At 40.8% G+C, this 27757-nt stretch overlaps 1 protein-coding gene across 3 annotated transcripts in view; it reads left to right on the plus strand.

Moving 5' to 3' along the window:
- Nucleotides 1-27757, plus strand: part of LOC309712939 (uncharacterized protein) — a 102325-nt gene that overhangs the window by 41054 nt on the left and 33514 nt on the right. For all 3 annotated transcript variants that reach the window (XM_082544158.1, XM_082544159.1, XM_082544157.1), the window contains exons 6-10: nucleotides 5779-5973; nucleotides 6939-7019; nucleotides 9360-9472; nucleotides 9928-9986; nucleotides 11768-11857. In XM_082544158.1, the coding sequence (XP_082400284.1) occupies nucleotides 5779-5973; nucleotides 6939-7019; nucleotides 9360-9472; nucleotides 9928-9986; nucleotides 11768-11857 (538 nt within the window). The remainder of the gene's footprint in view (nucleotides 1-5778; nucleotides 5974-6938; nucleotides 7020-9359; nucleotides 9473-9927; nucleotides 9987-11767; nucleotides 11858-27757) is intronic.

Below are 27757 nucleotides of genomic sequence, written 5' to 3' on the forward strand. Positions count from 1 at the left end.
TTTACAGATGATGTGGTATCCTTTGGATCACGAGCTGTTCCACACTTTCTTCATACTTTTTTCTTACCATCACTCTGGTAGAGGTTGATCTTGGTTTCATTTGTACAGAGAATGTTTCTCCAGAACTTTTTTTTAGATGTTTTTTTTTTTTTAAGCGAAGTCCCATCTAGCCTTTCTATTCTTGAGGTTTATGGGTGGCTTGCACCTTACAGTGAACCTTCTGTATTTACTTTCATGTAGTCTTCTCTTCATGGTAGACTTGGATATTGATATGCCTACCACCTGGAGAGTATTATTCACTTGGTTGGCTGCTGTGAAGGGGTTTCTCTTTACCATGGAAATGATTCTGCGATCATCCGCCACTGTTGTCTTATGTGGATGAAAAGTCAGAGTTGTTCTCTCTGAATGGAGTTTTAAATCACAGAGTTTCTGAAGTAGATTCAGTTCTAATGCAGCGTTGATTGTCTCCTATCTGAGGTCAGAGCCCTGTTAATGGACTGTTGTCAGGTTCCAGACTAATGAGCGTCTCTGCCTCTGTCTGTCTCCCTGCACAGAGCACTGCAGCAGTGCTATTCTGGAGAGTCGAGTATGCTAAAGTGAAGGTCGTTAGAAGGCCGCCTGTGGTCCCTCTGCTGTCTGCCAGCCGTGTATGGGTGTATCCATCTGTCTGTGCGTGTGTTTGTGCATGCACATGCACCCTTTTCTTTGGGTTTGTGTGTGCGTGAAGTGCATGCACGGATGTGTGATGCACAGCAGATGGCGGCTGCAGCAGCGAGAGACTCACCTTGACTGTCCCAAAGACTTCATTTTGTCTCTCTGCAGAGTGTTTATCTGAATGCAGATAGCCCTGACACGCACATGCCGGTATATGTGACAGATTCCACCTGTTTCTGCTTTTCGGTGTCTCCAACTCTGCTTATGTGTGACTGCTTTGTGAATGTCACCCTAACTTAGTGTGACAGCACTGCAGAGGTGGAGTGAGCGCACTGCTGCTGCTTTCGCCACAAGATGGCGTAAGAGGACAGCAGTCTTCCTGCCGAGTGCTGTTTGGAAAGAGTGAGCGTAATATGTTGCAGGTGTGTGACTTGCAGCCCGATCACAGTGTGTGTTTTAGTGTGTTTGTGTGTCCAAGGAAGGAATCGGTCTCAAGTTTCAGCGGATTCATAGTCAAAATCTTACAAAACAAAGCAGCTTCATTTTGTCTCATTTTGTAAACCTGAACTCGTACTTTAGTTTCAGATTTTTTCCTGATGAACTAAACAGTGAAGGCAAATGTTTGCTAAGTGCTGATCTTATCGCACTCTTGCTGGCCTGAAGCTGTGGAATCCAGGAGTGAGACGGCCAGGCAAATATCCCTGAAGGCTTGTCCATACTTTGATAAAAGTTGGAATTTCGCTCCCCTCCTCCCTCTCCTCCTACTCCTCCTCTTCCTCCTTCCCTCACATCACCCTTTTCAGATGCTCTGTACCATTAGACAGTGGCTCATTGTGTCGAGCTGCCCAGTGGACTGAGAGGGGGTTCAATTATCCGTGGACACCGTTAAAGCAGAGGTTGACACTGGGAATTCTCTCAGGCCCTCTCGGCATTGTGCTGGCTCTCGATGGGACAATGCTAACAGGTGGCAGAGCCTAAGCTACAGTGCTGGCGTAATCTCATAATTATGAACACTCCTGCAGGCCCAGATGAAGCGTATGCTGTAAACAGATGTAGACAAAAGGCCACCTTTTCTTTGCCCGAGGCAGCAGAGCAAACCGTTTGGGCACACACACCCAGCAGTTTAAACCTGACACTTCACACTTTTGGTGTTCTGTGTAGGTGTGTGAAAAAAAAGCTTACATCACAAACAAGGTAAACTACAATTTGAACATCACTCAAAGGATGGACATGCCAAGTGCGTGTAATTGGAGATGCGTGTAGACGGAGAGAGGAATGAATGCAGGAGGGTGATTTTTTTTTTTTAGGGAAAAGACAAGCCAAGTCTCATGCCATGCTTTGAATCCAAGGTCAGTAGGGGACAGTGAGAGTTTACACAGTGGAACAGGGAGGGAGAAAGAGAGAGGGAGGAGTGAAAAGAGGGAAGAGAAACAACAGCAAACAGACTCAGAGGGGAAAAGATAGAGTCCGAGAGGCATTGCAGGACAAACAGCTCTTTTACTTTGGGGGGAGAGAGGAGGCTTGCTGAGAGGATCAAATGACAGCAAACACAGGGGGAGAGTGAGAAAGTGGACGGAAAGAAAGGAGGCACCCATGAAGTCTCAGTCAGCCTCGAAACCCGGGAGAGGAGCGTCAAAGCCTGCTGGCCTCCTGGGAGAGAGTGCAGGTGTTCTCCTACATTAGGCCTGCCAAGTGCACGGCGATGCGTTCAGGGTACGAGGCGAGGGGGAGAAGAAGGTTCAGTCGGGCGAGCGGTCAGAGGAGAGGCGCCGGCCATGTGACGCCAGCGAGGACGCCGGCCGTCTTCTGTTGTCAGGGCTCGTCTGCAGCCGGGGAGGAGAGGTACTTAGAAAATAGGCGGTCTTGCCACAGGTAGGTCAACACCCAGGAACCTGTCTCACCTGTCTGTCGTGTATATGTGAACATTTGAATATCATGTTTGTGGAACAGACGTGCAGATATGCAGATAACAGTAATTCTGGGAAAATTGTCTGACTGCCCATGTAGCTCTCGTGAACATCGAGACGTTTGCCCAACTTTTTCCTTCGCTTTGGACTTTTAATTTCAAGTTAGTGATGACGGCTGATCACGGGATGGTTCAGAACTTTATGTCATTGTAAATTTCTGGCATGGAGGGCTATAAAGTTCCAGACATCCATTACCATCAGGCTTTGAACAGTCACGACTCCCAGATGTTATATCAGCACAGTGGAAACAAAAAACTCAGTTTTAACAGGAAGAAAGCTGAAGGCCCAGGGAGAGGCTTACTTATATGTGCCATAAAAAGTATTAGAACACTGCATCTTGTTTTAAAAACATCTATTCAACCGTTAGTGAACTTCATTCTTATTTAATTGTTTAAATAAATCTAAACTAAATGTTAATTAACTTTCAGTTAAAAAATACATATTTCTTTCCACTTTTGCTTCAGTTGCTCAATTGTTGGGTTCACATTTGCACTTTTTATCAGATGTTTATGGGTGTAGACATTCCTGAGGTTAAAACCTCGGTTGATGTTTTTGGTATTGATGAAAATATGTTGGTGCCTTGTGAAGAGACTGTTATATGAAAATGTGGTGTGGACTAAGGTATTATAGTTAACTAAATCTAGCTGTGAAAAAAAAAACATTGTAGTTAACACAAATACAAAATAGACTTTTTAAAAATTAAAAATAGCTGCAATCAAATAAAGAAATATCCTTATTTGTTTGGTAAATTAGCTTTAAAAAAAATCGGTTTAGATTGTAATATCCATTTCTTGTAGGGATTTTGAGTTGTTGGGTTCACGTTTGGATTTTTATTTAAACTTTCCCATAAATTACTCGATGTTTTGTGGATACATGCACTTCAGACATCGTGGAGTCTGAAGTCTAGTGAGAGAGGACTTCACTCTTCCTCAGCTCTAGCACCACCAGCAGGTCATCACTTCTTTTACTATTTCAGCATCTTCTGGGACATTCATGGTCCCGGGTCGTGAATGCCCACGATTCCTGTTGATCCCCTGACCTTGTATCTAAAGCTAGCAGCAGGCTGACATGTTTTGGCTTTTAGTGGATTGTCTTAACAGCTGTTGAACTCATATTATTTAAGAGACCCCCCGACTTTTCCTCTAGCAGCCTGTACCAGCAGGCCACATCAGAGTATCTGTTTGAAGCATTGGTGCACAAATTTCTGCAGTTAACAGATGGAAAATTAAACAGTAAAAAAATCAGTTTTGCTGGGAGATGGTGGCCTAGTTTCTTTTTTTTCCATTAGGGTTAGATTCACTCTGTATTTTATCCAACACAGTGTCACAAATCTATTGATCATTCTTGTGATTTTTATGACCCCGTCCCTGTCTGCCCTCATATGCACTGATTCTTGTCCACATTTAGAGGTCGGAGCAGAGCACATCAGAGATCCAAGTTTGAGTTATGACCACAGATGGGGTTACTTTTCAGCCACTACTTCACATTTTTCTACGGCGATGGGCTGATTCTGTTCATTTTCTCAACATCTATTGACTCCATTGCTGTAGAATTTACAAAACAACAAGAGATCTGGTGGACTGGTCATCACTGACCGCTCAAAGAAAACACAAATGGTATATTTTCCTCTATAAACCCATTTATTCTCTTTCCAGTACCAACAGTTACCAGCTACGCTCCTCTGAGCGGTTGCACTTCGAACATGAAATAATTTAAATATTTTATGTTGTATTTGTAGCATTTTTTAGACGTTTCAGCTTTTATGGCTCCTATCTTGGTTAGGTCTTTAATGTAAAAGAGATCTCAGTTGGACTTCCTGTTAAAATAGAGGTAATGATAAATAATAATAAAAGACACACTTTATTCCAGATTTGGGAAATTCTTTCTATTTTAAAAGTAATGAAATAATAAGGCATTCACTCCTCCCACTTGTAGTCATCCTTCCACTTTCATCTTGGATCACAATCTAGTAAAAATGCACACTTCTCCATTATCTTGTTTTTTTTAAAACTCAAAATAAAAATATTTTCAAAATAAAGGCGCCCATCTGCCAAACTGCACTGTGTTTACTGCAAATTAGCATGCTAACACAAGGACCTCAGACTCAGTCTCAGTAAACATTTTACCGGCTGATCCTCTGTGTGCTTTGTGAAACCACAGTTGACCTTTGAACCCTTGTGGCTTTCTGTTTTTAATCCCTGTTTGCTCTGGTGTGATTTGCCTGACTCATGTACAGTATGAGAATGTGTGAATGAGCGAAGCGAAGCCTGTGGGTTTTCTTGGCTCGCTCCTCATGCCGAGAGATCCAAGTGAGAGCTCGCCTTATTCAGGAAGTGTTTTCGTTCTTTCTTTCTTTCTTTTTGGATTACATCTCTGGGCTGCTGGACTGTCTTTGTTTTCTCTGGCGTGACCAGAATGGCCACGCAGCTCTAGATGGCACAGACAAAAAACAAAAAAGCCAAAGTCATGTTGAGTTTTCGGCAAGTGAACTCAGAGACCTCATTCATCTTTAAGCAGAGGATGGAAAAGTAGTTCTCTTTTAGCTCAGTGTGACATAACATGCTTAAATTATTATCACAGGAATAATTCAGATGTAATAAGTTTCACACTTCTGAACTGGCTAATGCTTTGAAGGGGCTTAATTAGGATGTGATAACAAAAGTGGGAAAGCTGGCAAAAGAGGAGATTCTGAATGCAGTTAATAAACTACATAATCTACGGCATGCTGTGTTTGAATATAAAATTAAAGATCTGCATATGTTCTGATGTATGTGATGCTCAGCTTGTTTATTCGGTTGTTTCCAGCACATTCAGGATTCATCACGTGTCTTTACTCTTATTTTATTTCACATTTTTACATTTTTTTTGCTGCTTTTCCCCGATCAGGCTCGCTGTTTTCATCTCTCTTTTATCTGGTCTCGTTTTCTTTACTTACACAGGAAACATTAATATCATTAAATTATTGATAAACTGGATTTATGGGGTTTATTATATCAGCGTCATTCTTTGTTCCCCCTTTTATCCTTTTTTGCACTGTCCCTTTGAATTATTCACCATTTCTGTTAACCATAATGTTCTTTATTTCCTTCTCAGCACCTGATTTTAATAACTCTTTCCACTTTGTCTTACACCACCACCTTCCCATCTTACCCCTTAGCAGGGAGAAGGCCCGTCTAGCGACCGACTCCGAGCTGGACCAGGACCTCAGCGACAGGCTGGGCCTGGGCAGCAGTGACACCCTGACCAACGGCAGCCATCGTGCCGATGTGGCAGCGGCCAAACGCCTGGCCAAACGTCTCTTCAACTTGGACGGCTTCAGGAAGTCGGATGTAGCGCGTCACCTCAGCAAGAAGTAAGCTGCTGCATTCAGCCACAAGGCTCTATCAGCCTTCACCTGCAGCACTTTGGATCAACTAAAAGGCTTCTTATGGAGCTCTTAGTACAAACTAATAATAATGATGATGATGTTTAATTACAGTAGTCCAGCCAAGAAGTAATAAGTGCATAAACTAGTTTTTCAGCATCATTCTAAGACAGGATGTGTCTAATTTTAGTGATCCTGAGATGGAAGAAGGCATACATACCCTGGTCAAACATGATTGGAGGCCAAGGTTGGGCTGCAAGGCAATCAAACTAATCCATTGTAGTTTAATTAAGATAGTTCAATGCAATGCACCAAGCATTTATGTTATATTCATATGCATCATGAATTATTAATAATAATTCAACAAAATCAACCTCTACAGTATTACTACTGCCACTAAAAAATCAAAAATAACAATAAGAGGTTACTGCGTGTCATCATACTGTAAGATGAATGTAAAAATCTCCTTCCTGCAGCATCTTATTTTTATTTAATGAAAGCCATTAAACTGTGACCCATGTAAATTCAGTTTCCTGCACATTTATTACTCTGCTCCCCTTTAAAAAGCGCCGTGTTACAGCAGATCTGCATTCCTCCGCTGCTCGATCAGCCCGTCAGTCTGTCAGCTGCTTTGCTCGTGCTGATGAGAAAGAATTTGGGATTAAAGGGTTTTCTCGTCTTCTGACAGCTGCACCCTGGGAATCTCCTCCCTTTTTCTTCTCTGTGTTTCTGGCCTCCGGTCTGCATCTCAATCTGACTGTGCCAGTGCACGCCGACTGACTGACAGCCCAAACTGAGCCCATTCACCGAGCTGAGAAAGCTGCCATCCGAGTGTTTGACTGACACTCTGAGTTTTAATGATCGCTGTAGTTTCTTTGCTTCTTCCCGCGGTTATTTTCTCTCCTAATAAACCTGCGTATAATTCTACTGTGTCTCTGTTTGCTTATTTGCAGCAATGACTTCAGTCGCATGGTTGCAGAAGAGTATTTGAGTTTCTTCAATTTCACAGGCCTCACTCTGGACCAGGCGCTGCGGTAAGAAATCACAGTTAAACCAGTTTTTACTTTGACAGAGACGCCTGATGTTAGATTACTGAAAAATGGCCAAGAGTTCCCCTAAAATCAACAAAGCATTTGATTATTGGTGTAAACCTCTTCTCTCTCTGTGATGCTGATCCCAGTTAGAGAGAAAAACGCACATTTGATGTCTTTGTTTTCTTTTGTGGTTGCCCTCCTCTGGTAAACACTGCTCTCTAGAGGCCAGCTGTGAAATTGCAGTGAAAGACTATTGACAGCATAAACATGCATGCTGTTAAAGAGGTTTGTTTGTTATCTTTATTTATTAGATTTATTCATTCTGGGCATAAACTGAAAAACAACCAATACTGTGAGGTTTTTTGTTGGTTTTTTTTTCTCTTTATGAACTTTGCTCAAGAAAAAGTAATAATCTACAGGATTTAAAATCAGTGTAACATTTTTACTGTGTAAAAATGTTCCATTCAAGAAAAAAGTCAAACAGATTACTCTCTGTACAAACTCCTTGTACATTACATATACAAAAGCTGGGACTTTAACTCTTTAACATTTAAGCTTCTAATCTTTCAACACCCCTGTTTTAAGGAAGTTCAATGTTTTACATAGTGTTGCTTTAATTAATCTGCATAATAATAATTGGCATAAGAAATGTGGCAAACTGAGAAGTCTTAACAACAGAGAAGCCACACAGAGATTGAGCCTGTTGTTCTACTCCAAACAGATAGGGGGAGCTCTTTATTGAACTTACTGAAGCTATACTACACTGTGCTTCAGAGGGTCGCCTGAGCTCACTCATGGTACTACATTCTTTCCATCAACAATAACTGTCGCTGAATTTATTCTGCAGCATCAACAAGAACAGTTAGAGTCATGTAACCATAAACAATAAACATCTTAAACAGCCACACATATCCCCAAGGCATGATGGGAGATAACTAGCTGCTCCCAACACGGCACAATAATAACAATTTATGTGCCAGAAATGACTCATTCATTTAACCTATCTGGATTGCCTGAAATATTAAGGCAATGTTTGATTCAAGACAAACAAAAGCATATTAAATATGTCAGACCTGCAATAAAACATAATTTCCAGGCTCAGGGACTAATATCTTAATTGAAACATTAAAAGCAAGAACATCCTGGTGTTAAATCTCTTGGAAATATTATGAACATATGAAAGTATGTATGGTATTTTTTAAACTTAAAAAAGACATTAGGATTATTTTAAGTCAGTTTTTAAATTGTCACATGACTTTGTACTTTGTATTTAAGTAAATGTAAGAGGATTTTACACTAAGATTTCAAAAATGTAATTAAAGAACATTTTTCTGTTTCTTGAGTGAGAGTGTGGCGTCATTGTATGTTTGGCTTTCAGGATACAAACACAAAGACAGGCTGCGTAAGAAAAAGCCTTTGATTATAGATTATCCAAAGTTCACTGAAGAGTCTGCAGGCAAAACTTGAACCAAATCCAACAGACACGATACCAGCACAGGTTAACAGACATTACAACTAAATGAAGACAACTCTATGACACACACACACACACACACACACACACAGGGTAATCTGGTAAGTGAACACAGCTGGGAAAAACTGTGGCACAGGCGAAGGTCATCAAATGACAAACAGGAAGTAAAACTACAGTAAAGGCACAGCAGACACACACTATCAAATTAAAACAGGAAGTACGTAATAAACATTCAGAAACATGAAGTAAGAGAAAATAAACTCACCAATCATTTTCAATCAGAGAAAATGAATTAAAATGTTCAAAAGGACAAAATCTACTTCAGAAGCATGTGACTCAGTCATTCCAGCATTTTCATGTGTTAATATATTTTGGTGATGTGGTGGAACATGAAAATGATGAATTTCAGGAACATAAAGCGTCCGATTTAAAAACAAAAGAAAAAAGAATTTGATTATTTAATTTCAACACTTCTAATAAAGGACAACAAAAGTCTAAAATTAGACTCCAAAAATACATGAGATGACTACGGTTTAAAAGAAAATACTTAAAATATAAAAAATCCAATTATATTTAATCTTATTTTACTTCATGCTTGAATTAGTACCTTCAGTTGCTGAAAACAATGATGAAGCTTTAAATGACTTTGTTTTTCCCTGCAATGTTGTTTTTTTCATGGAAACACTAAAGCTAGAAGTACAACTATCGTGTTTAAAAAAAAAAAAAAGAGTCTAATAAATTTAATAGTAATGTAACACTACATCTGTTATTTTACTGCACTTTAATGGTAAAACAGTTTAAAACAGGTCATCTGTAACCATTTTGGTGTTTAGCAACCATCTGCTGACTTTGTGTTTGTGCTGCAGGACTTTCCTCAGGCAGTTTGCGCTGATGGGGGAGACGCAGGAGAGGGAGAGGGTGCTGTCACACTTTTCCAGGCGTTACTTGGACTGCAACCCAAAAGTGATACCATCAGAAGGTGAATGCTGGTATAAATTTATTTATGTATATATGTGTCTATGGGTTGTTGTTTGTTTTTGCTTCCTATAGATTTAAATAGTCGCAGCATAAATAAATGAGAAGAAATCAGTAGATCAATAGCATAATGGGTCCTTTTAAGGTAATTTAGCAGGTGTAATAACCAAGTAAGATCATTTCATTTCTCACAGCAGCTGGTAAATTAATATGCATTTATTCAGTTAATGATTACTACATAAACAGGACTAACTGTAGTACCTGTGGTGTTTGTTTTGTGTAATGACTGCAGTGGCAGGCTAGTAAAAATTAACAGCATATATGAAAGCAGTATTGTTCGCCTTAAAACCACATTAGAAGGATGCACTTGTATTTATGCAAGTTCCCAGTAAAACTAGTTTCATAATCGCAGATGAGTCATTTTGCAGAGAAAGCTAACGCAGTGTTTCCACGTTTTAGATGCAGTTCACACTCTCACCTGTGCCCTGATGCTGCTTAACACTGATCTGCATGGTCAGGTAGGTATAATGCTCGAGTGTGTTTCAGTGAAGCTGGAAGTGTGCAGCAAGTGTGTAGGTGCTCACATGATAAACAAAGAAAGAGAGCTGTTTAAGAGCTGCGTTCTCCTCAGAGGCCCTTTGGATTAGCTGTGCGGAGTTTGTTTTTTTTTAGTATAAGACTCGGTTTGATCACCATCTCATCTGGGTCTGCAGGTCTGCCTGCTGAGCTCCTTTCTCCATCATTAATCTGCTGCTTTTATAATCAGAGCCTTCCTTTGGAAATCTGGGCCATTGGTGGCTCTTCTGTGTGATAGTGCAGCTCAGTGGATGAATGATTAATTAAAGTGGCTGCGAGGTGACAGGATCAGGGAGCGGCTCTTCCATGGAAGAGCACATCAGGAAAGTCTCTACATATTTTAACAAATTTAACTGTTAACTTTTTTGCGACTCTACCTGTTAATATTGGCGGTTCTTTTCTATAAATACCCTCTAATAGTGATTATAATTGGATTTGGTTTTGATTGGCAGGTCGGGTGCACAAGTTTTAATTTATTTTGGATTTTTCCAAATCAACATAGAGTCAGAAGTACACACTCACTTAAATCTTTGAATAAATGATGATGACGGTTCTATAAATGTCTTTTAACCTGGCAAGCCCGAGGCCTGTTAACTTCTCATTAGTGATCATGATTGACTACAACTGGTAGTTTCTTTTTACTGGAATAAAAAGGATTTGTTTGAGAGCACTCACTGGATCGACCAACACTCAAAAGAATGGGAAAGTCCAGAGAACTAATAAGGAGAACCACAGAGTTGGGAAGGTCTCTGGGAGATGTTCCCAAATGTCTGCAGATTCCAAGAGCATCAATTCACATTATTGTTTCTAAGTACAGGTTATTAGGACGCGTCACCACTTTGCTGAGTTCAGTAACCACCAAGGCTTAATCACTGTCCACAGTAAAGCCAGTTTTACATCCCCATGGACTGTGAAGTGATGTAAAACTTCAACACCTTCAAGTGACTGGAATTTACATCTTCCCACATGGACAAGCCAGATGCCTTCTGGAGAAAAGCTTTATCATCAGACAAGACAAAGATTGTGGACCTTGAACGTAGTGAAAACCTGTGGATTATGATTAAAAGCTAGTTTTGTGTGACACCCTGACCAACCAACCAAATTAAACAAACTCTACCATGTCTGCCAAGAAGAGTGGACACATATCCAGCCAGTATTATGCCTGAGGCTCATTGGTGGCTACCACGAGCATGTGGCCAAAAAATTAGGGGACATCTAACTAAATATTAGTGGGGATGTATGTATATATTTGAGCCTGTATGGGTTAGAGAAATTACAAAATAAGTTTATACTTGTGCATCTTGTTTTTTTTAAACTCATTAAACATGTATAATGTACAACCATTTCACCCTGAGCGAAAGAAACAAAAGAAATTATTTAAACCCGAGAATGAGCGGATGTAAGACTCTGGCCACGACTATAAATACGGTCTATTCACTGAACTGTCAGAGAGACTTTGCCTGAAAAGTATCTAAAAAGTAACCATTTAAATGAGAAGCTATCTCATCAAACACTAACTCAGCAGCGTTAATAATTTTGACACCTGACCAGTGATTTAATGCTTTTTGCATTGACAGCTTCTCCATAACTTTTCATAGTCAGAGGGACACTTACAATAAAAATTGACATTAATTAAGTTGAAGGCACTTTGTGTGAAATAAAGAGGTAAGGAATGTGTGTTAGCATGAAATAATAAATATTAAATGTCTATTGTTTTTTCCAGAACATTGGCAAGAGGATGTCATGCACACAATTCATTGGCAACCTGGAAGGACTGAACGATGGCCAGGATTTTCCCAAAGAACTGCTCAAAGTAAGCCAGTCTGAAATAGCACAAACGCACATGCTGTCATACGCAAACACACATCCCACATGAAAGTGAGCGGGCTGCCTCTGCCAGCGCTGTATTGTCCCTCAAATACTGCGCGACTGAGCCTGGCTGTCTGGCTCGCGCTTGTTGCCAGCTGGCATTCACCTCATCTCCAGGGGCATCCAATCAGAAGGCAACCCCAGGCCCGCCACTTCCCGGTATGCTCCGGCTTGGAACCTTGGGGCTTGACAACTAATTGTTTCGTGGTCTGGAGACGAAGAGAGTGACACACAGCCGACCTCGAGGCATCTGTGTGTGTGTGTGACTACAGCAGCATTAGATTAGCCTGTTAGCTTAACCAAGTTGAGCTCGGCCTGTCAGACAGAACCTGCAGGCCACATGACAAGGGGAAATAATCCAATCAGAGCTGGTTGCTTGTCCAATGGTGCTCATAATGATGATGCTGTTGATATAGTTTTGTCTGCAGAGCGGTCCATCAGCATGCCACGGGGCCCCTTAGTGCGAGTCAACAAGTTGCATTGCAGTATTAATAATGCATGAGGGAGCAAGTCCTTCTGCTGAACTGGCGGGAACCCTGAAATGAAAAGCCGAGCCTGTTATTAAGGGCAGATAGTATCCACGCTGAGGGCTTGTGACTGCAACAAAACCAGTCATGCATTATCTCTTTTATTTATGCTTGTGGAAATCCAGGAACTGTCTTTTTAATCATGCATTCCACTTTCCACAGCTTCTTTTATTCTCTTTCTCTCTCAATGAGACTTTTTTTTTTACCCTGAAGCCTCTGCCTCCCATCCTCTGACTCTCTAAATGTTCTGCCTGCCCGCTCACTGCCCTGCTCCTTATCTCAGCTCCGTTTAGCTCCCGTGCAGTTTAATCTCTGCCTCTAGACTGAGTCTCACTGCCACCTTTATCTGCTCGCTTTCACCTCCATCCTGTTCTGCTCTGTTTTCTTGCCTCCCCTCTCCTGACCGGTCATCTCTGCATTTGTTCTTTTCTGGTTTATGTCATTGTTACCTATAATTTTACCATTTCAAATTCCAACTCAACAACTATCATTCTCTGTAACCATAAAAAGATGCAGGTTAGGGTTAAGAGATATTTCACCGTGCTTCTTCTTTGCAAAGTGTATTGCAAACTAATTCAGTAGTTTGCCTTGATCAGACCAAGCATTTATATCTGCTGAAGTTAATGAAATCTAGAACTAAAATTCAAAGCTGCTCTTTTAGCTTATATTTCTTTTTGCACCAAACCCCATTCCCTCAAGAGACTTTACTTTTTACATTATACATGCTTCCCTTAAATAGTATCATTAGAAGGCAAAGCATACATTTCCACTGCTATGCAGATGACACCCAACTTTATCTGAGAGTGAAGCCAGATGATATAAATCAACTAGTAATAACTTTATAAAGACTTAAAACCTGGATGACGTCTAATTTCCTGCTTCTAAATTGAGATATAACTGAGGTTATAAAAACTTGGAAATATGGAGTCTAAACAAATATTTATCTGGATGGCATTACTTTGGCCTAAGGTAACACTGTGGGGAATCTTGGAGTTATTCTATGTCCCTAAATCCACATATTAAACAAACATGTAGGACTGCTTTCTTGCACTTGCACAATATCTCTAAAGGTCCTGTCTCAGTGTGATGTTGGAAAAGTATGTGCATTTATTACTTCCAGGCTGGACTACTGTAATTGATTATTATCAGGATGTCCTAAAAACTCCCTGAAAAGCCTTCAGTTAAAATGCTGCAGAAAAGTCCTGACAGGGACTAGAAAGAGAGAGCAGATTTCTCCTATACTGGCTTCCCTTCATTGGCTCCCTGTTAAATCCAGAAGTGAATTTATAATCCTGCTCCTCACATACAAGGTCTTGAAAAATCAGGCCCCATTTTATCTTAATGATCTATAGCACCATATGACTCCATTAGAGCACTTCACTCTCAGACCGCAGGCTTACTTGTGGTATTTAACAGTAGAATGGGAGGCAGAGCCTTCAGCTTTCAGGCCCCTCTTCTGTGGCTCCCAGTTTGGATTCAGCACAGACACTATCTCTACTTTTAGGATTAGGCTTCAAACTTTCCTTTTTGATAAAGCTTATAGTTAGGGCTGGATCAGGTGACCCCGAATCCTCCCTTAGTTATGCTGCAAGAGGCCTAGCCTGCTGGCGACTTCCCATGATGATGATAAAATATATGTATAAAATGTACAAAAAGCTCAACAGGAGGAGGTGTAATCGCTTTCTGTCCTCAAAAATAATCAATAATATTCAGCCAATCAGCTTCCTCCACAGTATTTTGAATCTAGCAGCTTTGCATAATTCACACTTCAAACTAATCCTTCTTTTTCTTACACTGGGACATCTTTGCTCCTTTTCCTCGTCCCACTGACCAAACGTTCCTCTGGTTGGCCACTGCTCTTAAATTGTTTATTTGAACATCAGGTGGGTGAGCTGTAGATGACCATTATGGGGGTTACCCCTCTCAATGACATCATACAAATCCAAGATTAGAAAAGCCAGTCTGAAACAGAGTTATTAGAGCCGTCTGAAGTCTGTGCTTTTGGCTCACAGGGACTACTGGTGCATAGGCTGACCTCATGAATTAAAAATGTAGCCATGTTTAATAAGAGCATTCACCACAGTACACTGTGTATCACGTAAAATAAGAAACACCATTGGAGGTCTTAATTTTGGTGCCACCGATTTTTTTTTAGTCAGTGCATCTCTTACTAAATAAACACTGTAACTCGTTCAGGTTTTGCTCACAAACAGTTACTGTATCTGTTCCCGGTAGCCTCTCATTCCTTTCTTGTTTTTTCCTGTCCTCCCTTTTTCTCTGTTATCGCACCATCATTTCCTGGTACAAAATGACCTTCCCTCTCCCTCTCCCTCCCCACCACCATCTCTGTGTTCCTCATTTCCTCCGTTTATTTTCTTATTTTCCCATTTCCCCATTTGTGCCTGGTGCTTGTGTTTGTATTTGCTGTAAATACATTAGAACACAGCTGGAGATACCCCTCATTCAGTTTAATTTTCAGCATGCACACGTGCTGTATTCCATTTGGTGTTCTAGGGTCAGAGCTTGTTTCTATTTTTCCACAGTTTTTTATTTTCCTGGCATCTTTTTCTCCTTTTGAGCCCACCTTTCCTTGCTGTATCTTCAGGTTTAACTGGTTTTTCCATAAAATTGTTTGTTAGTTTTGTTTCTTAGCATTTAATAGCAAAAAATCTGTTACTGTGTGTTGCACCGGGTCAATTTATGGATGCACCTTTCTAACCAGGCTTGCTTACTTTTGCTGATAACTTATCACTCCACCCTCTCATCTGAAGGTTAAAGTGGAATTTGGCAGGTGGGGAAGCCAGTAGATGGGATGTAGCAGTGCAGTGCGGAGGAAAAATTACTTAGAAATAAGTCACAATCATTTGTATAGTGAGCTGCAGTATATATAGTATTCTGTGTGTATAGGTTGTGACCAGAGATTTGCTGCTCTTTGTGGATTTAGCCAATAGAATTCAGGAATATTTAAGCAGATTTTGTGCAAGCTACTGTGGCTAAATTTCAACCTCAAGTCAATATAAAGCTGGTATCAAAAGTAGAACTTGGTAAGTCATTGTAATCCACGCTGCCTTAATTTTAATCTCATGTCTAATTTTACTCTCACTTCTTTTCTGTAGGGCTAGCTGCATGCTGAAGTACCCCAACCACAAGTTTATAGGCATCTGCACCATGAAAACTCACAGGGATAAGAAGGAAAAAGCTGTGAGCAAAAATGTACAGGGGCCAGACCTTTAACCATTTCTTGTCAAAAAATGGTCAGCTGTAGAAAACTAACACGGCTAAAGATGCAGAGTGCCAAAAAATGTAGGTGATAAATTACAAATTGCATAAATATGTTTAAAACTTTTAGATGTTACTGAGTTCTGAAATTCAGCAAGAATGAATCCTATAGTCATTAATATACTTTGTGCATATTATATGCAAATCTCATCCTGATTCCACAGTACTTTGTGCAGTGAATATGGAAGTACCTAGCTGCTAGCTACCACAGCTGTTGGATCTTAAACTACAACTTAAAGCAACCTTTGCACAGATATTTTGTCGTTTGTCACATTGTGTCTCTTTATCATCATTTAAACAGCTTTCCAATAAGAAATACTGTCACCTCACAGAGATCAATATTCTTTTTTTAGCACAAAGAGCTGAATTTTGTACCTTTAATTACTTTTAGGCAGTGGCATACACATTTTAGATATGTTGGGAAATATAAGCAAAAAGAGAGCCTTCATAAAGAGCAGTACAGTGTGACTCTTTAAAATGGTGCCATATGTCGCAGCTTTACTCCGAGGGGCAGAAACACTGACGTGGCACTGAGCCACTTTAGCCCTGTGGCTGAAACAGAAATCAGCTGCCTGGTGGACTGGAAAATAATGAGTGAGGCTTTGCATCCCCCTGACACCTCTTTCCACCTCTCTCCCTCAGGTAGACTACACTCCCTCTTTCATCGTCAATTAACTCATTTCTTCCTCTATTTTCTTTCTTTGTCTTGTTTTGTGGCTCTGCCTTCCCCAGTAACTGTCGCAGATTCTCCCTCTCTCTCTCAATTACTCCTCTCGACCCTCCCTCGCTTTCTCTCGTTTGATTAAACCCTATGATATGTTTCCTTATTACCACCACAATAGAGGAGCAGAATAGAGCAATCTCCTGAAGTGAGTGTGCGAAGCCTCAGCTCCACTGCCCGCCCTTACACTTTCCAGCACACCAATAACTCCCCGAAAGCCTTTTTATGTCAAGATATTTTATTTTTATTGCATTTCAACAGTAATAATGACACAGAAAGAGGCGAGATAAAGAAGGAGATTACGTGAAACAAAGGCATTAACCAGGTATAAAATCAGGGGGTGGTGTTCCCAAACTGCAGTGACTATCAGTGGCACGAGTAAAGCTCCCAGACAAATGTAATGCAAGGTTTTAATGAACATATAAATATCTATTCCTGCATTAAATAAGCTGCTTACTTTGGTTGATTTCAGTGCTTTTACAGCATTTAAAAGTATAATGGAAACATGAGCCAATCCTTTTGAATGTTAAAAGGCTTCAGGCAAATATCACATCGTTAGGTTGGGGTTTTTTTTAGCATTTACTGTATTTTTTTATTATTATTATTGTTTTGATTGGTTGAGGCCTTAAGCAGAGCAGCAGTAATTCATGTATTGGTTTGCAGGCCGTATGTCTGTGCAATCTGATAGAGTAAAAGAGTAAAAGGCTGAGTTAAATGTTTGGTCGATACGATCTCTGGTAATATGTTGATGCGCACACGTTATTAGATCCAACATGTGACACGGTGGATGAATGCATTCAGCTTCAGCACACGCTTCTATTGCAGAGCTGGTGCTCATTTGTCTCAATCATTGTGGTCTTGTTCTGGGATTCGTAATGAGCCCATAAACTATCTAAATGTAGTCCAGAGGATATTTCCTCGCCGAGTTGCCCGCGCTGTGCTCTCAGTCAGCGGGCATGTGACAGCTTGACAGGGTGCTCGCAGCTCGAGCACAGAGGCCGGTCAATTTAGTCAGCAGTGTTACGAATAAATTTTTTATCACATGTAGTTGCAGGAAAAACTTGGACATTCTGTATAATATTATTATATTATATGTAACATATCATATATATTTCATATACATTAAATATATCATATATATTTATTCTTTTGCATAAATAATAAAACATAAAAATAAAACATATTATACTTTTCCCTAAATTAACTGATATCGTTCTCTGTGGGGGGAAAATGACAAACTGCAGGATTAACAGTAAATTTAAAGTGAAAGTAGAATGAGGTGTTTCTGATCAGTGAGATAACGATCCGGTGTTGTTTGAGGATGGGAATAATGGTGTGAGTCAAGTCGATTGGTGAGGAAAAAGAGAGTTTAGAGTTCACCAGGCAACAGTTAGACTGACTGTACAATTGAAGGGAATTCCACGGAAAGGGTCGACCAACAAAAGTTTTCACAAGAGCAAGGTCAGAGTCCGCGAAGGTCACAAAGGAGCTCGGCGCAGCTTCCAAAGAAAGGCTTCAATGTAAATGGAAGTCAATTTATTGTTGAACAAACTGATTGGCCAGCTTCAGGCTTCATTCGGGTCAATGATGGTTTTTTCCGCCAATCAATTCACCGTGAAGCAAACTGGCTGACACCTATAATAAGTGCTTTCCCCTTAAAATACCAATAAACATCATAAAGTTGGCTGTTCATAGCTACATTTAAATTTACTAATAAATTGTGCTACATATTTAAAGATGAACCTAGCAGTTACATTTTTGTAGGCCAGTAAAAGTCTGATGTACTTGTTTGCGAGTCCAGTGGGGAGTCCACCATCAGCAGCAGCTATGGAGCGCATGGCAGGGCTGCAACGAGAAACCACTGCTCTCCAAAACAACACAGCAGCCAGTGTGTAATTAGGTAAAGTTCATATATAGACTTTTTTTAACAGATAAGACCAAAACAGAACTTTTTAGGATAAATGAGCAGCATTTTGTTTAATAGCCTGTCTCCTCTGTGAACATGGTAATTAAAGGGATGATTTCTGATTTTTTTAATCATTGATTGATGAATTCATTCTGAATTATGCACACATATTTTAAAGGAAATATCAGAAATGTTTTTGTTAAAACCGAAATAAAACCTGAAAAGAACAGTTGTCAAATCAAAAAGATGCTTTACCAACGAACGGTCAGAAAGAAGAACGAAGGTGATGTTTGGGAACGGTCAAATCAAAATGACTTGCAGTAAACATTTTTGAGGAAACACACCAACAGGCCAGAGTTTCTTGTGTTTTGAGCTGTGAAATAGGCTAAAATAGGAGAGCAAAACATTTTCCCTGTGAAGGGATCCTCCTGGAAAACACCTGTTTCTTTCTGTTAAAGCCAACAGGGTTGATGCTAAGCTAACCAGCTATTGCCTGTAGTCTCATTAATGACCAACAGCAAATAACAAATCATTGCTTTACCTAAAAATTGAACTATATATTTTGGCTCCTTCGTATTGGTATAATTTGTTCACATTTACACCTAATTAATTTACTCGTTTTGATCAGGGGAGACAAGATTAAACACGAGTATATGAGATTATATCACAACTCATGCTGAGGCAAGGCTAAGGTGGTTTGGATGTGTGCAGAGAGCTATAGTGGATGTATTGGACAAAGGAGGAAAACAGTGAAGGAGGACTGATGTGACGGAGGAGGATGCTAGGAATAGGGTGAGATGGAGACAGATGATCCGCTGCAGAGTCGCCTTAAGGGAACAGCTGAAAGAAGAAGAAGACTCATCTCTGTTGAATCTTTTGCCTTTGTTGTTGTTTTTGCAGTTCTGCAGTATTTGGACTACTTGTGCTCGTGACTGATAAGTGGTTTGTATTTGGCCCATTAACACAAAAAGAAATGATTAAGACTTGTGCTCTGAGTGCCACAGTGAGAACTCCATGTTCCCTCTATACTAGCCTGCATGGAAGCATAGCGGCTCTGTAGCTACTGTAGCTCCCTGCAGATTTTGAAGCTCTGGCTACTGGCCCAAGCTTGTGCTTCAGAGGAAGCTTTCTTCCTTTATTGTGAGGCTCAGAGATACATAGGTTTGCACTCCCTCTAAGTCTCTCTCTCTTCTCAACACTGCTCAGGGCGCAAAGCTTGAAGTGGGAGCTAATGATGCACTGAAGTAGGTTACCAGCCCGCAGATACAGTGGCTTACAAATTCTGCTGAAATGAAAATGTTGTAGAGCTCAATCATGCAGCGAGCCACGCTCTTCAAACAGTAATTAGGTACACTGATGTTATCGATTGCATGGAAGCATCGATTGCGGGGAGGAAAGATGGATGGTTTATTTGTTTTTGTAAATGAGGGAGAAGAAATCTTTCTCACATGTCCCTGCTGTCGGTCTGGCTCATGGATAAATGTGTCTGAAATCTGCACAGGAGCGCCGTAGTGCCGGCGCTCGGCGGCTGAGCCAGCCTGGCGAAGACAAACAAGTCCTTTCTGAGGACAGATGCTGCTGTTTGCATGTGCGACTACACGTCTGGACAGGGTGCACGGGGAGAAAACAGCAGTTTTGAAATTGCAACACATGTGATTTTGTAAAAGCTGTCAAGAATTTCAAACCTGTGTAACTTTGGAGCAGGTTGTCCTCTTCTATTTTTAACTACACACCCTTCAAGGATGAGCAACCCCTAACGCTTGCCCTCTTATTTTCCACATACTCCCTGCATGTTTATTAGATTTCAGTCGGACTCAGAGGATTCATTATGGCAGCAGGATACAGTTAGAATCTGGCATCTCCAACCTCATCACTTCCTGCAAATATGGCACACATAGCTGATGGAGAAGGATGAGTAAATATCTACTCTGAGTGATGGACAGTATGAAAAATAGATGCAGCTTTCAGGTCTGAAAGTATCTCAAACCTGCATTATTTCTAATGACCAGCAGGGGGCGACTGCTCAGGCTGCAAAAGGATTCGCAGGTTTATAAAAGTCTATCATTATAGATGGATTTCATGGGCTAAATTGCCCGTTTCTGATTATACTGAATAAAACATTAAGTTTATTTTGTAAATTTTGATCACAATTAGTGTCAGAAACCCAATTAGCTGGAGAGTTATCCAAGCGGTAAGCATGAAACCGTAGCTCATCATCTGCGGTTTCAGGGAAAAGCCTGAAGCTTCCACACAGGACTACACAAACCAGCTGATGGCGTCACGGTGGCTACATCCATCTTTTATATGGTCTATGGATGACATGTCAGAGAGAGAGACCGACAAATGTTGGAGGGTGTGTTCGGCACACTTTGGTCTTTGCTCTGTGTGTAATACGAGGAAAAGCTCGAGTTATCTGCCTGAATCAGCTCACAGGCTTTGTTCCATTCATGTTGCATTACCCTAAAAGAACAACTACATTGTTTATAGATAGATAAATAGGCTAAATCATTATATATGAATACAGAAGTTATTTTCTCTAGGCTGGAAGTGACGAGTCCCTGGAGTGTCTTTGTCTCCCTTGTGTGCAGAGCTATGCATGTGCAGCCTCCCTCTTCTGTCTGTGCAAAAACATTTAGTGTTTAGTCCTCCAGAGTTGGGCAATTTTAGATATAGGGTTATATGCATAAGGGTTCATGTTGCAGTTATTCATGTTTAATTTGTGTAGGCTGTAAAGGTGTCTGCATTTTTTATTTTATTTTATTTTTTTAAGCAAATCGCAAAGTAAGTTGAAATCTCTGTCAAAGGTGGTTTCCAGTCCAGTCCATTGCTCTGGCACTGACGCTGGTCCCAGAGCGCTCTTCATTCAGTTTCTATCATCTTATGTCTTTGCTTTCTTTTTATCTCCTGGCAACAGGACACTGTTTGCTGTTTTAACTACCTGGATAAAGTTACTTATAGCAAACAGGAGGGAAAAAAAGCTTTTGGTGAATTTGCTTCTCTTTGTTGCATCATCGAGTCTTTATTTTCAGAGGAATTTATACTCAGAGGCAGACAGAATTGTCTAGTTGTGGAAACAACAGTTAGCTCATAATAAAGGTTAAAGTAAAACTTTAAATGATACATTTTCTGATAATCTGTGCTGCTGTCGTCAGACTAAAACTCACTAAATCTGCTGCTGTTTATTTTGACTCATGCACCATCCTGCTGTCTCAAACACACAGTGGAAAGAAACGCTATGGTGCACACATTTGTCTTTTTTTTTTTTTTGTATTATTTTGCAATTTATATAGTACATATTACTTTTTAAAGACTTTTATCATATCTCTGTATCAACATCACGCTGTCTCTCTTATTAAAAATGCAGCCTACTGCTGTTTTAAGGAAGGTTTCCAAGTGATGCACACTGTAAGTGACAGGCCACATGGTTTCACTGTGATTAAAATGAATGCAGCCGTGCTGTGCTTCAGCTCTGATGCAGCACATCTGGTGGAGTTGCATGTTGAGAATTTAACCACGCCAGTGTCACTGACACACTGATGTTGTTTGCTTTCTTATTTAGCATTTCGATGTGTCAGATGCAAAGAATTTCAGTTTCTCTCAGTTGGTGACAGATTGGGTCCAAAGTTGTGGCAGAAATCAGCAGCTGACTTTGAGACATACTGACTGGTTTTGGACTTTGTTTGCAAGAACAAACACATAAAATATTGTCGGTCGTCTCTTTTTAATGTGAACTAATCTTATTTTAATGGCTCCATCTCTGCAGCCCTGCTCCAAGAAAAGCCTGTGGGAAGCCTTAGAAATTTGCTTGCAGTCAGTAGTTTGAGACCCTTGTGTTCGGTGCTTAGCGCTGCACTATTTTTACTTTTCATTGCTAATAGATCAGCTGCAAGGAAAATAATGCAGCTGTCTTTTTCTAGTCTGTAAACAGACATATGTAGGTGCTGCGCCCGAGCAGGACGAGTAGAAACAAAAGCAGTCTGCACATTTATTCTTATTGAATACAGATAAACTGAAGGAGATTAACCAACAGCATCAATGTGAAGAGAAAAAGGAAGGAATACAGTTTAGCAAGTGTGAGTGCGAGCAGTCAGCCAAGATGGCAAGAATCGCAGTTACTAACATACCTGCTGTACATATAGCAAGATTGCAAACAGTTGACCTTAGCTTATGTTATTGACAAGATACAGTGGCTTGCAAAAGTATTCAGCCCCCTTGAACTTTTCCACATTTTGTCACATTACAGCTACAAACATGAATCTATTTTATTGGAATTCCACGTGAAAGACCAACACAAAGTGGTGTACACGTGAGAAGTGGAATGAAAATCATACATGATTCCAAACATTTTTTACAAATAAATAACTGCAAAGTGGGGTGTGTGTAATTATTCAGCCCCCTGAGTCAATACTTTGTAGAACCAGCTTTTGCTGCAATTCCAGCTGCCGGTCTCTGCAAAGATCTACAGCTCAGGTGGGGGAATCTGTCCATAGGACAACTATGTTGGCCTTTATGGAAGAGTGGCAAGAAGAAAGCCATTGTTAACAGAAAACCATAAGAAAGAAAACCATAAGAAGTCCCGTTTGCAGTTTGCCACAAGCCATGTGGGGGACACAGCAAATATGTGGAAGAAGCTGCTCTGGTCAGATGAGACCAAAATGGAACTTTTTGTCCTCAATGCAAAACGCTATGTGTGGCGGAAAACTAACACTGCACATCACTCTGAACACACCATCCCCACTGTCAAATATGGTGGTGGCAGCATCATGCTCTGGGGGTGCTTCTCTTCAGCAGGGACAGGGAAGCTGGTCAGAGTTGATGGGAAGATGGATGGAGCCAAATACAGGGCAATCTTGGAAGAAAACCTCTTGGAGTCTGCAAAAGACTTGAGACTGGGGCGGAGGTTCACCTTCCAGCAGGACAACGACCCTAAACATAAAGCCAGGGCAACAATGGAACGGTTTAAAACAAAACATATCCATGTGTTAGAATGGCCCAGTCAAAGTCCAGATCTAAATCCAGTCGAGAATCTGTGGCAAGATCTGAAAACTGCTGTTCACAAACGCTGTGCATCTAATCTGACTGAGCTGGAGCTGTTTTGCAAAGAAGAATGGGCAAAGATTTCAGTCTGTAGATGTGCAAAGCTGGTAGAGACAAACCCTAAAAGACTGGCAGCTGGAATTGCAGCAAAAGGTGGTTCAATAAAGTATTGACTCAGGGGGCTGAATAATTACGCACACCCCACTTTGCAGTTATTTATTTGTAAAAAATGTTTGGAATCATGTATGATTTCTGTTCCACTTCTCACGTGTGCACCACTTTGTGTTGGTCTTTCACCTGGAATTCCAATAAAATAGATTCATGTTTGTGGCTGTAATGTGACAAAATGTGGAAAAGTTCAAGGTGGCCGAATACTTTTGCAAGCCACTGTATACCTGTGCAACAGATATTTACCTGAAACCTGCTAAATACAATATAATCTTATATTCTGGTAATTTAAAAAAACATATGACAGAAAATATAAGCTTATGAAAACTTAACTTACGACCACATGATCACATGATTTATGATTTGACTGTGATTTTAAGGGGGATTTGGAAGGTCAATCAAGAATAACAGAGAAGCACATCTGCTTTTTGCTATTAGCCAGGTGTGGGTCAGTTTCATTTCTTATTTTGTTAAATATAAAGCAACATTAATTAAGATTAATTAAAATTTTCACCTTTATTTAAGCAGGAAACAGCGACTCTTGATGTTAAAAATAACCCTCTTTTGCAAGAGTGTATCAGCTGAGATAAACAGCAAAGTACAACTTAAACTTATACTCCATGACACCCATCACACTCATGTCAGGCCAAGCAGGCATTATTGTTCGGGCAGAACATTTGCAGCCCCCAGATCGCTTAAAATCAACTAAATTAATTCATTTAGTTGATTTTGCAGCTGATTTCACGAGGAGGGAACCCTTGTTCCACTTTCATTACAGGCTTTAGACAGAAGAGCGAAGACAACAGCTTCCAGTGAGCAGCATTGTGCAGAAAAAGAATGTGGGGTAATTTGATTAGAAATGCTGCTGTCACATAGTTTGTGCTGCAGAATAGCATCACAGCTCAGCAGACAGTGGAGTTAAGCAGCATTTTCATGGTAAATTGTGCATGCAATCATTTTCTCTTTCTGATATTTGGTTTCGGAAACTGAACAAAAATCCACTACTGGACAGGTTCTGTATATTTAACTGGCTCTGCTGAGCTTATTTATCTGTCATATACATACTTCTGTTATGGCTCATATTCAAATTAAACACGACCAAAGCTTCCACTGAGGTCTGCGTGTGTGCAAGTAGTCCATGTGAGGCAAAAGCTCGGGCTTCAGACTGCTACAAACACTTAGCTTTGCACAGTTTATTGGATCTCAGAAGCCCCACCCCACCTGCTGTTCCTCTGTTTGTGAGGGGCAGCCAATCAGGAGACAGTTGGCTTAAAAGGATATGAGTGAAAACAGCTTGTCGGGTCCAAAAATAAAAATATATCGCTGGAAATGAGCTGAATAGATCTCTTGTAATCTTACGGATATTTGTCAACCCCCCCTGGTAAATCAAGAAAAACAAGACAATGTTTTCAAGCTCGTAACGTCCGGGATAAACGAATGTTCCTTTTGCCAACACCTGCCACACTCAGCCTCACATTCGACAGCAAAGACACACTGATCAGTACAAATCTCTCACAGTTTTTACTCCAAAAATAACTTTGAAATGTAGCGCTGCTGAGGGAAAAGGGGTAGAGAAAGATGAAGTGGGAAAAAAGAAAGGCAGAGTGTAAAGAAGAGACAGCTGCTTAGGTCAGAGGAGGCATGTGGCTGAGGAAGCGCTCCCCCTCTCCCTGAGCTGTCTGGACTCTCCGTGAGGGACAGAAGGAGAGATTTAGACAGGATGTGAAATATTGAGTGAGAGAAGGAGAGAAGGAGAGGGGGAGACTGACAGCAGGCAGGAGAAACGGTGAGGAGGGGATAAGGTAACTAAAAATACCACATTTGTTTATATGTTTACACAATTTGGTTTGCTTTCGGTAAGCAGGCGTTCCCTTCTTCTTTAGCGTAAAGTCACCTGACAAGACCCGCCATCACTGGAGTAATTCAAGGTTGATGGTTTTCTCAAGTTGCTCCCAACCATATACAGCAAAAAGAATGGATAATAGTCAGAAGGAGGTCTGCAAAGAGAAAATATAGAAGCTTTTACCTCCTCCTGCAGCAGGCTGTTGTTTTGATGCAGGGTGCTTGCTTTCTGCAGGCAAAGGTTAGCTCTGCTCCCCCGGAGCTCCTACCATTCCTCTTCCTCCTGATCGAGCTGCAGGCGCCCGAGGGACACCACTCACATCTCAGCTCACCAAAATGTCCACCCTGATGTCAAAAGACAGATGCTGGTCATGAGAGAGGAACAGTCTTTTTTTATTTGTGTCCATCTTTGTTCATGCTTGGTATAAGAAGAGAAACAACCACAGCAAAAGTAAGAGTTTTATTGTAAAATTCTAAATTTAACAGAGAGCATGAGGTAGAGAAGGGCAGGAGGACACAGCGCATTAAGTATTTAAAACAACAAACACAACCGTTTCATCCAATATTTTCTTACCTGTCTTTCTGGCGACGAATGCAAGCTGTCTAACAAACCTGTCCATCAGAACCTAAGTTTGTATACCTGACTGTTGCGATGTGAAGCACGGTGGTGCTAATCTGTTGTGCCAGATGCTCCAGTCTTCTCAAACTCAGTAATAATCTAAAACACAAATAGATTAGGGCTGTGACCACTGCCTAAAAAATCTAGTCCTAGGGTACGTTCAACCCAGCAAATCAGCCATCCATTCATGCATTCATCCATTGATTATCTTTGGTTTATGTGAAGTCACAGTGGCAGCACACTAAGCAGATATTCCAGTCGTCCTTCTGCCCAGCAGCACTTCCAGTTCTCAGGGCCTCCTTCCAGTTGAGCGTCCAGGAGATTTTTGAACCAGCTCATCTGTATCCCTCTGAATCTCTGAGCTCCTTATCCTAACTGTGAGCTCAGCCATTCTTTACAGGAAGCTCATTTTTCCTGTTTATTTACAATCTGGGCAGCATGGCGTCTGACCTACACAACAAGAAAATCCTGGGTTCGAATCCACCATGGATTCGTCCAGGAGTTTGTCTGGAGTCTGTGCAAGTTTTCATGTTCTCTCCATGTTTGGGTGGGTTCTCTCCGAGTACTCTGGCTTTCTCCCGTAATCCAAAGACATGCAGATAGTGGGGTTAGGTTAACTGGTGATTTTAAATTCTCATAGGTGTCTATCTGGGTGCAAGTGATTGTCTGTCTGTCTTTGTTGACTCTGCGACAGGAAAGCAACCAGTCCAGGTCATACCACCTCTCACCCTATGGGAGCTATAATAAGCCCCGCCCCCCACGACCCTCAATTGGATAAGCAGAAGAAAACAGATGGATATTTGCACATCGTCTAATGTTGCCGAACCAATGGCAGCTCTTTTTTTTTTATCAGGTGCAATTCTTGGGTTTACTTTCTATGCTGGCAAGCATTTGTCTCCATACCAGAGATTTTGCACCCATTTGTCGGGGTTTCTGTAATCCCCATGAATGGGGATCATCCCAATCTGACTCCACATCCCTCTTCCCAGGCATGGGACCCACTCTCTCACCCATTCTGCTTCCATATCTTGACTATTGTACAGTCTTTTGTAAAACCTCACTCCAACAGTGGACGCCCTCAATCCCAACTGTTTTGGCTGCTTAGTTACCTGAATCAGGCTGCAATCACCACAATAAATCTAGCAGATCGGGCCGTATGTAAGCCAGATGACAACCTGTAAAAAGGTAATTACTGACCCAGTATTCTGCCTGCTAGCCCGCTCTGTGCCCTTGACTGAGTAAGGCCAGGGATGGATTTAGGTTGAATGATAAAGAGGCAAAAAAAATACTCACATTGAAGTTCGGTTGCATGAAAACTGTCTTACTGTAAATTGTAACATATGGTTATATTTGTGCTTAGTTTCCTTATGCTAATGTCGGTGTCATCTTCCCCTTTGTTTCCCTGTTCCCTGTTTGAAGTGCGTACTTCAGTTGACAAATCTGTCTTTAGGAAGCGCTTAATTAATTTGTCTTTTAAGCAAAGGTTTTAGTCAGATCCTCAGTTTTCTGTGTCACCTCCTTTTTCTTTTCTACTTTCACTTGGCCTAAAAACAGTACGGTTTATGTTTGTCTTTTTTAGGCCTTCGGAGATCACTTGTAGTTGTCACTTGCCTCCTGATGTGGCACTTTTGGGGTTACTGCAAAGGTTATGTTTGGTTGCTTTAAATATTTTATGTTAGCTGAGGTTAGTTTTCCTGAAAGCAGGGACGTTTGGCAGTTAACTGTGACAATGACTTCGAAATGCT

The sequence above is a fragment of the Aulonocara stuartgranti genome (genome assembly GCF_965226115.1).
Source record: "Aulonocara stuartgranti genome assembly, chromosome: 8".
Lineage (NCBI taxonomy): Eukaryota > Metazoa > Chordata > Actinopteri > Cichliformes > Cichlidae > Aulonocara > Aulonocara stuartgranti.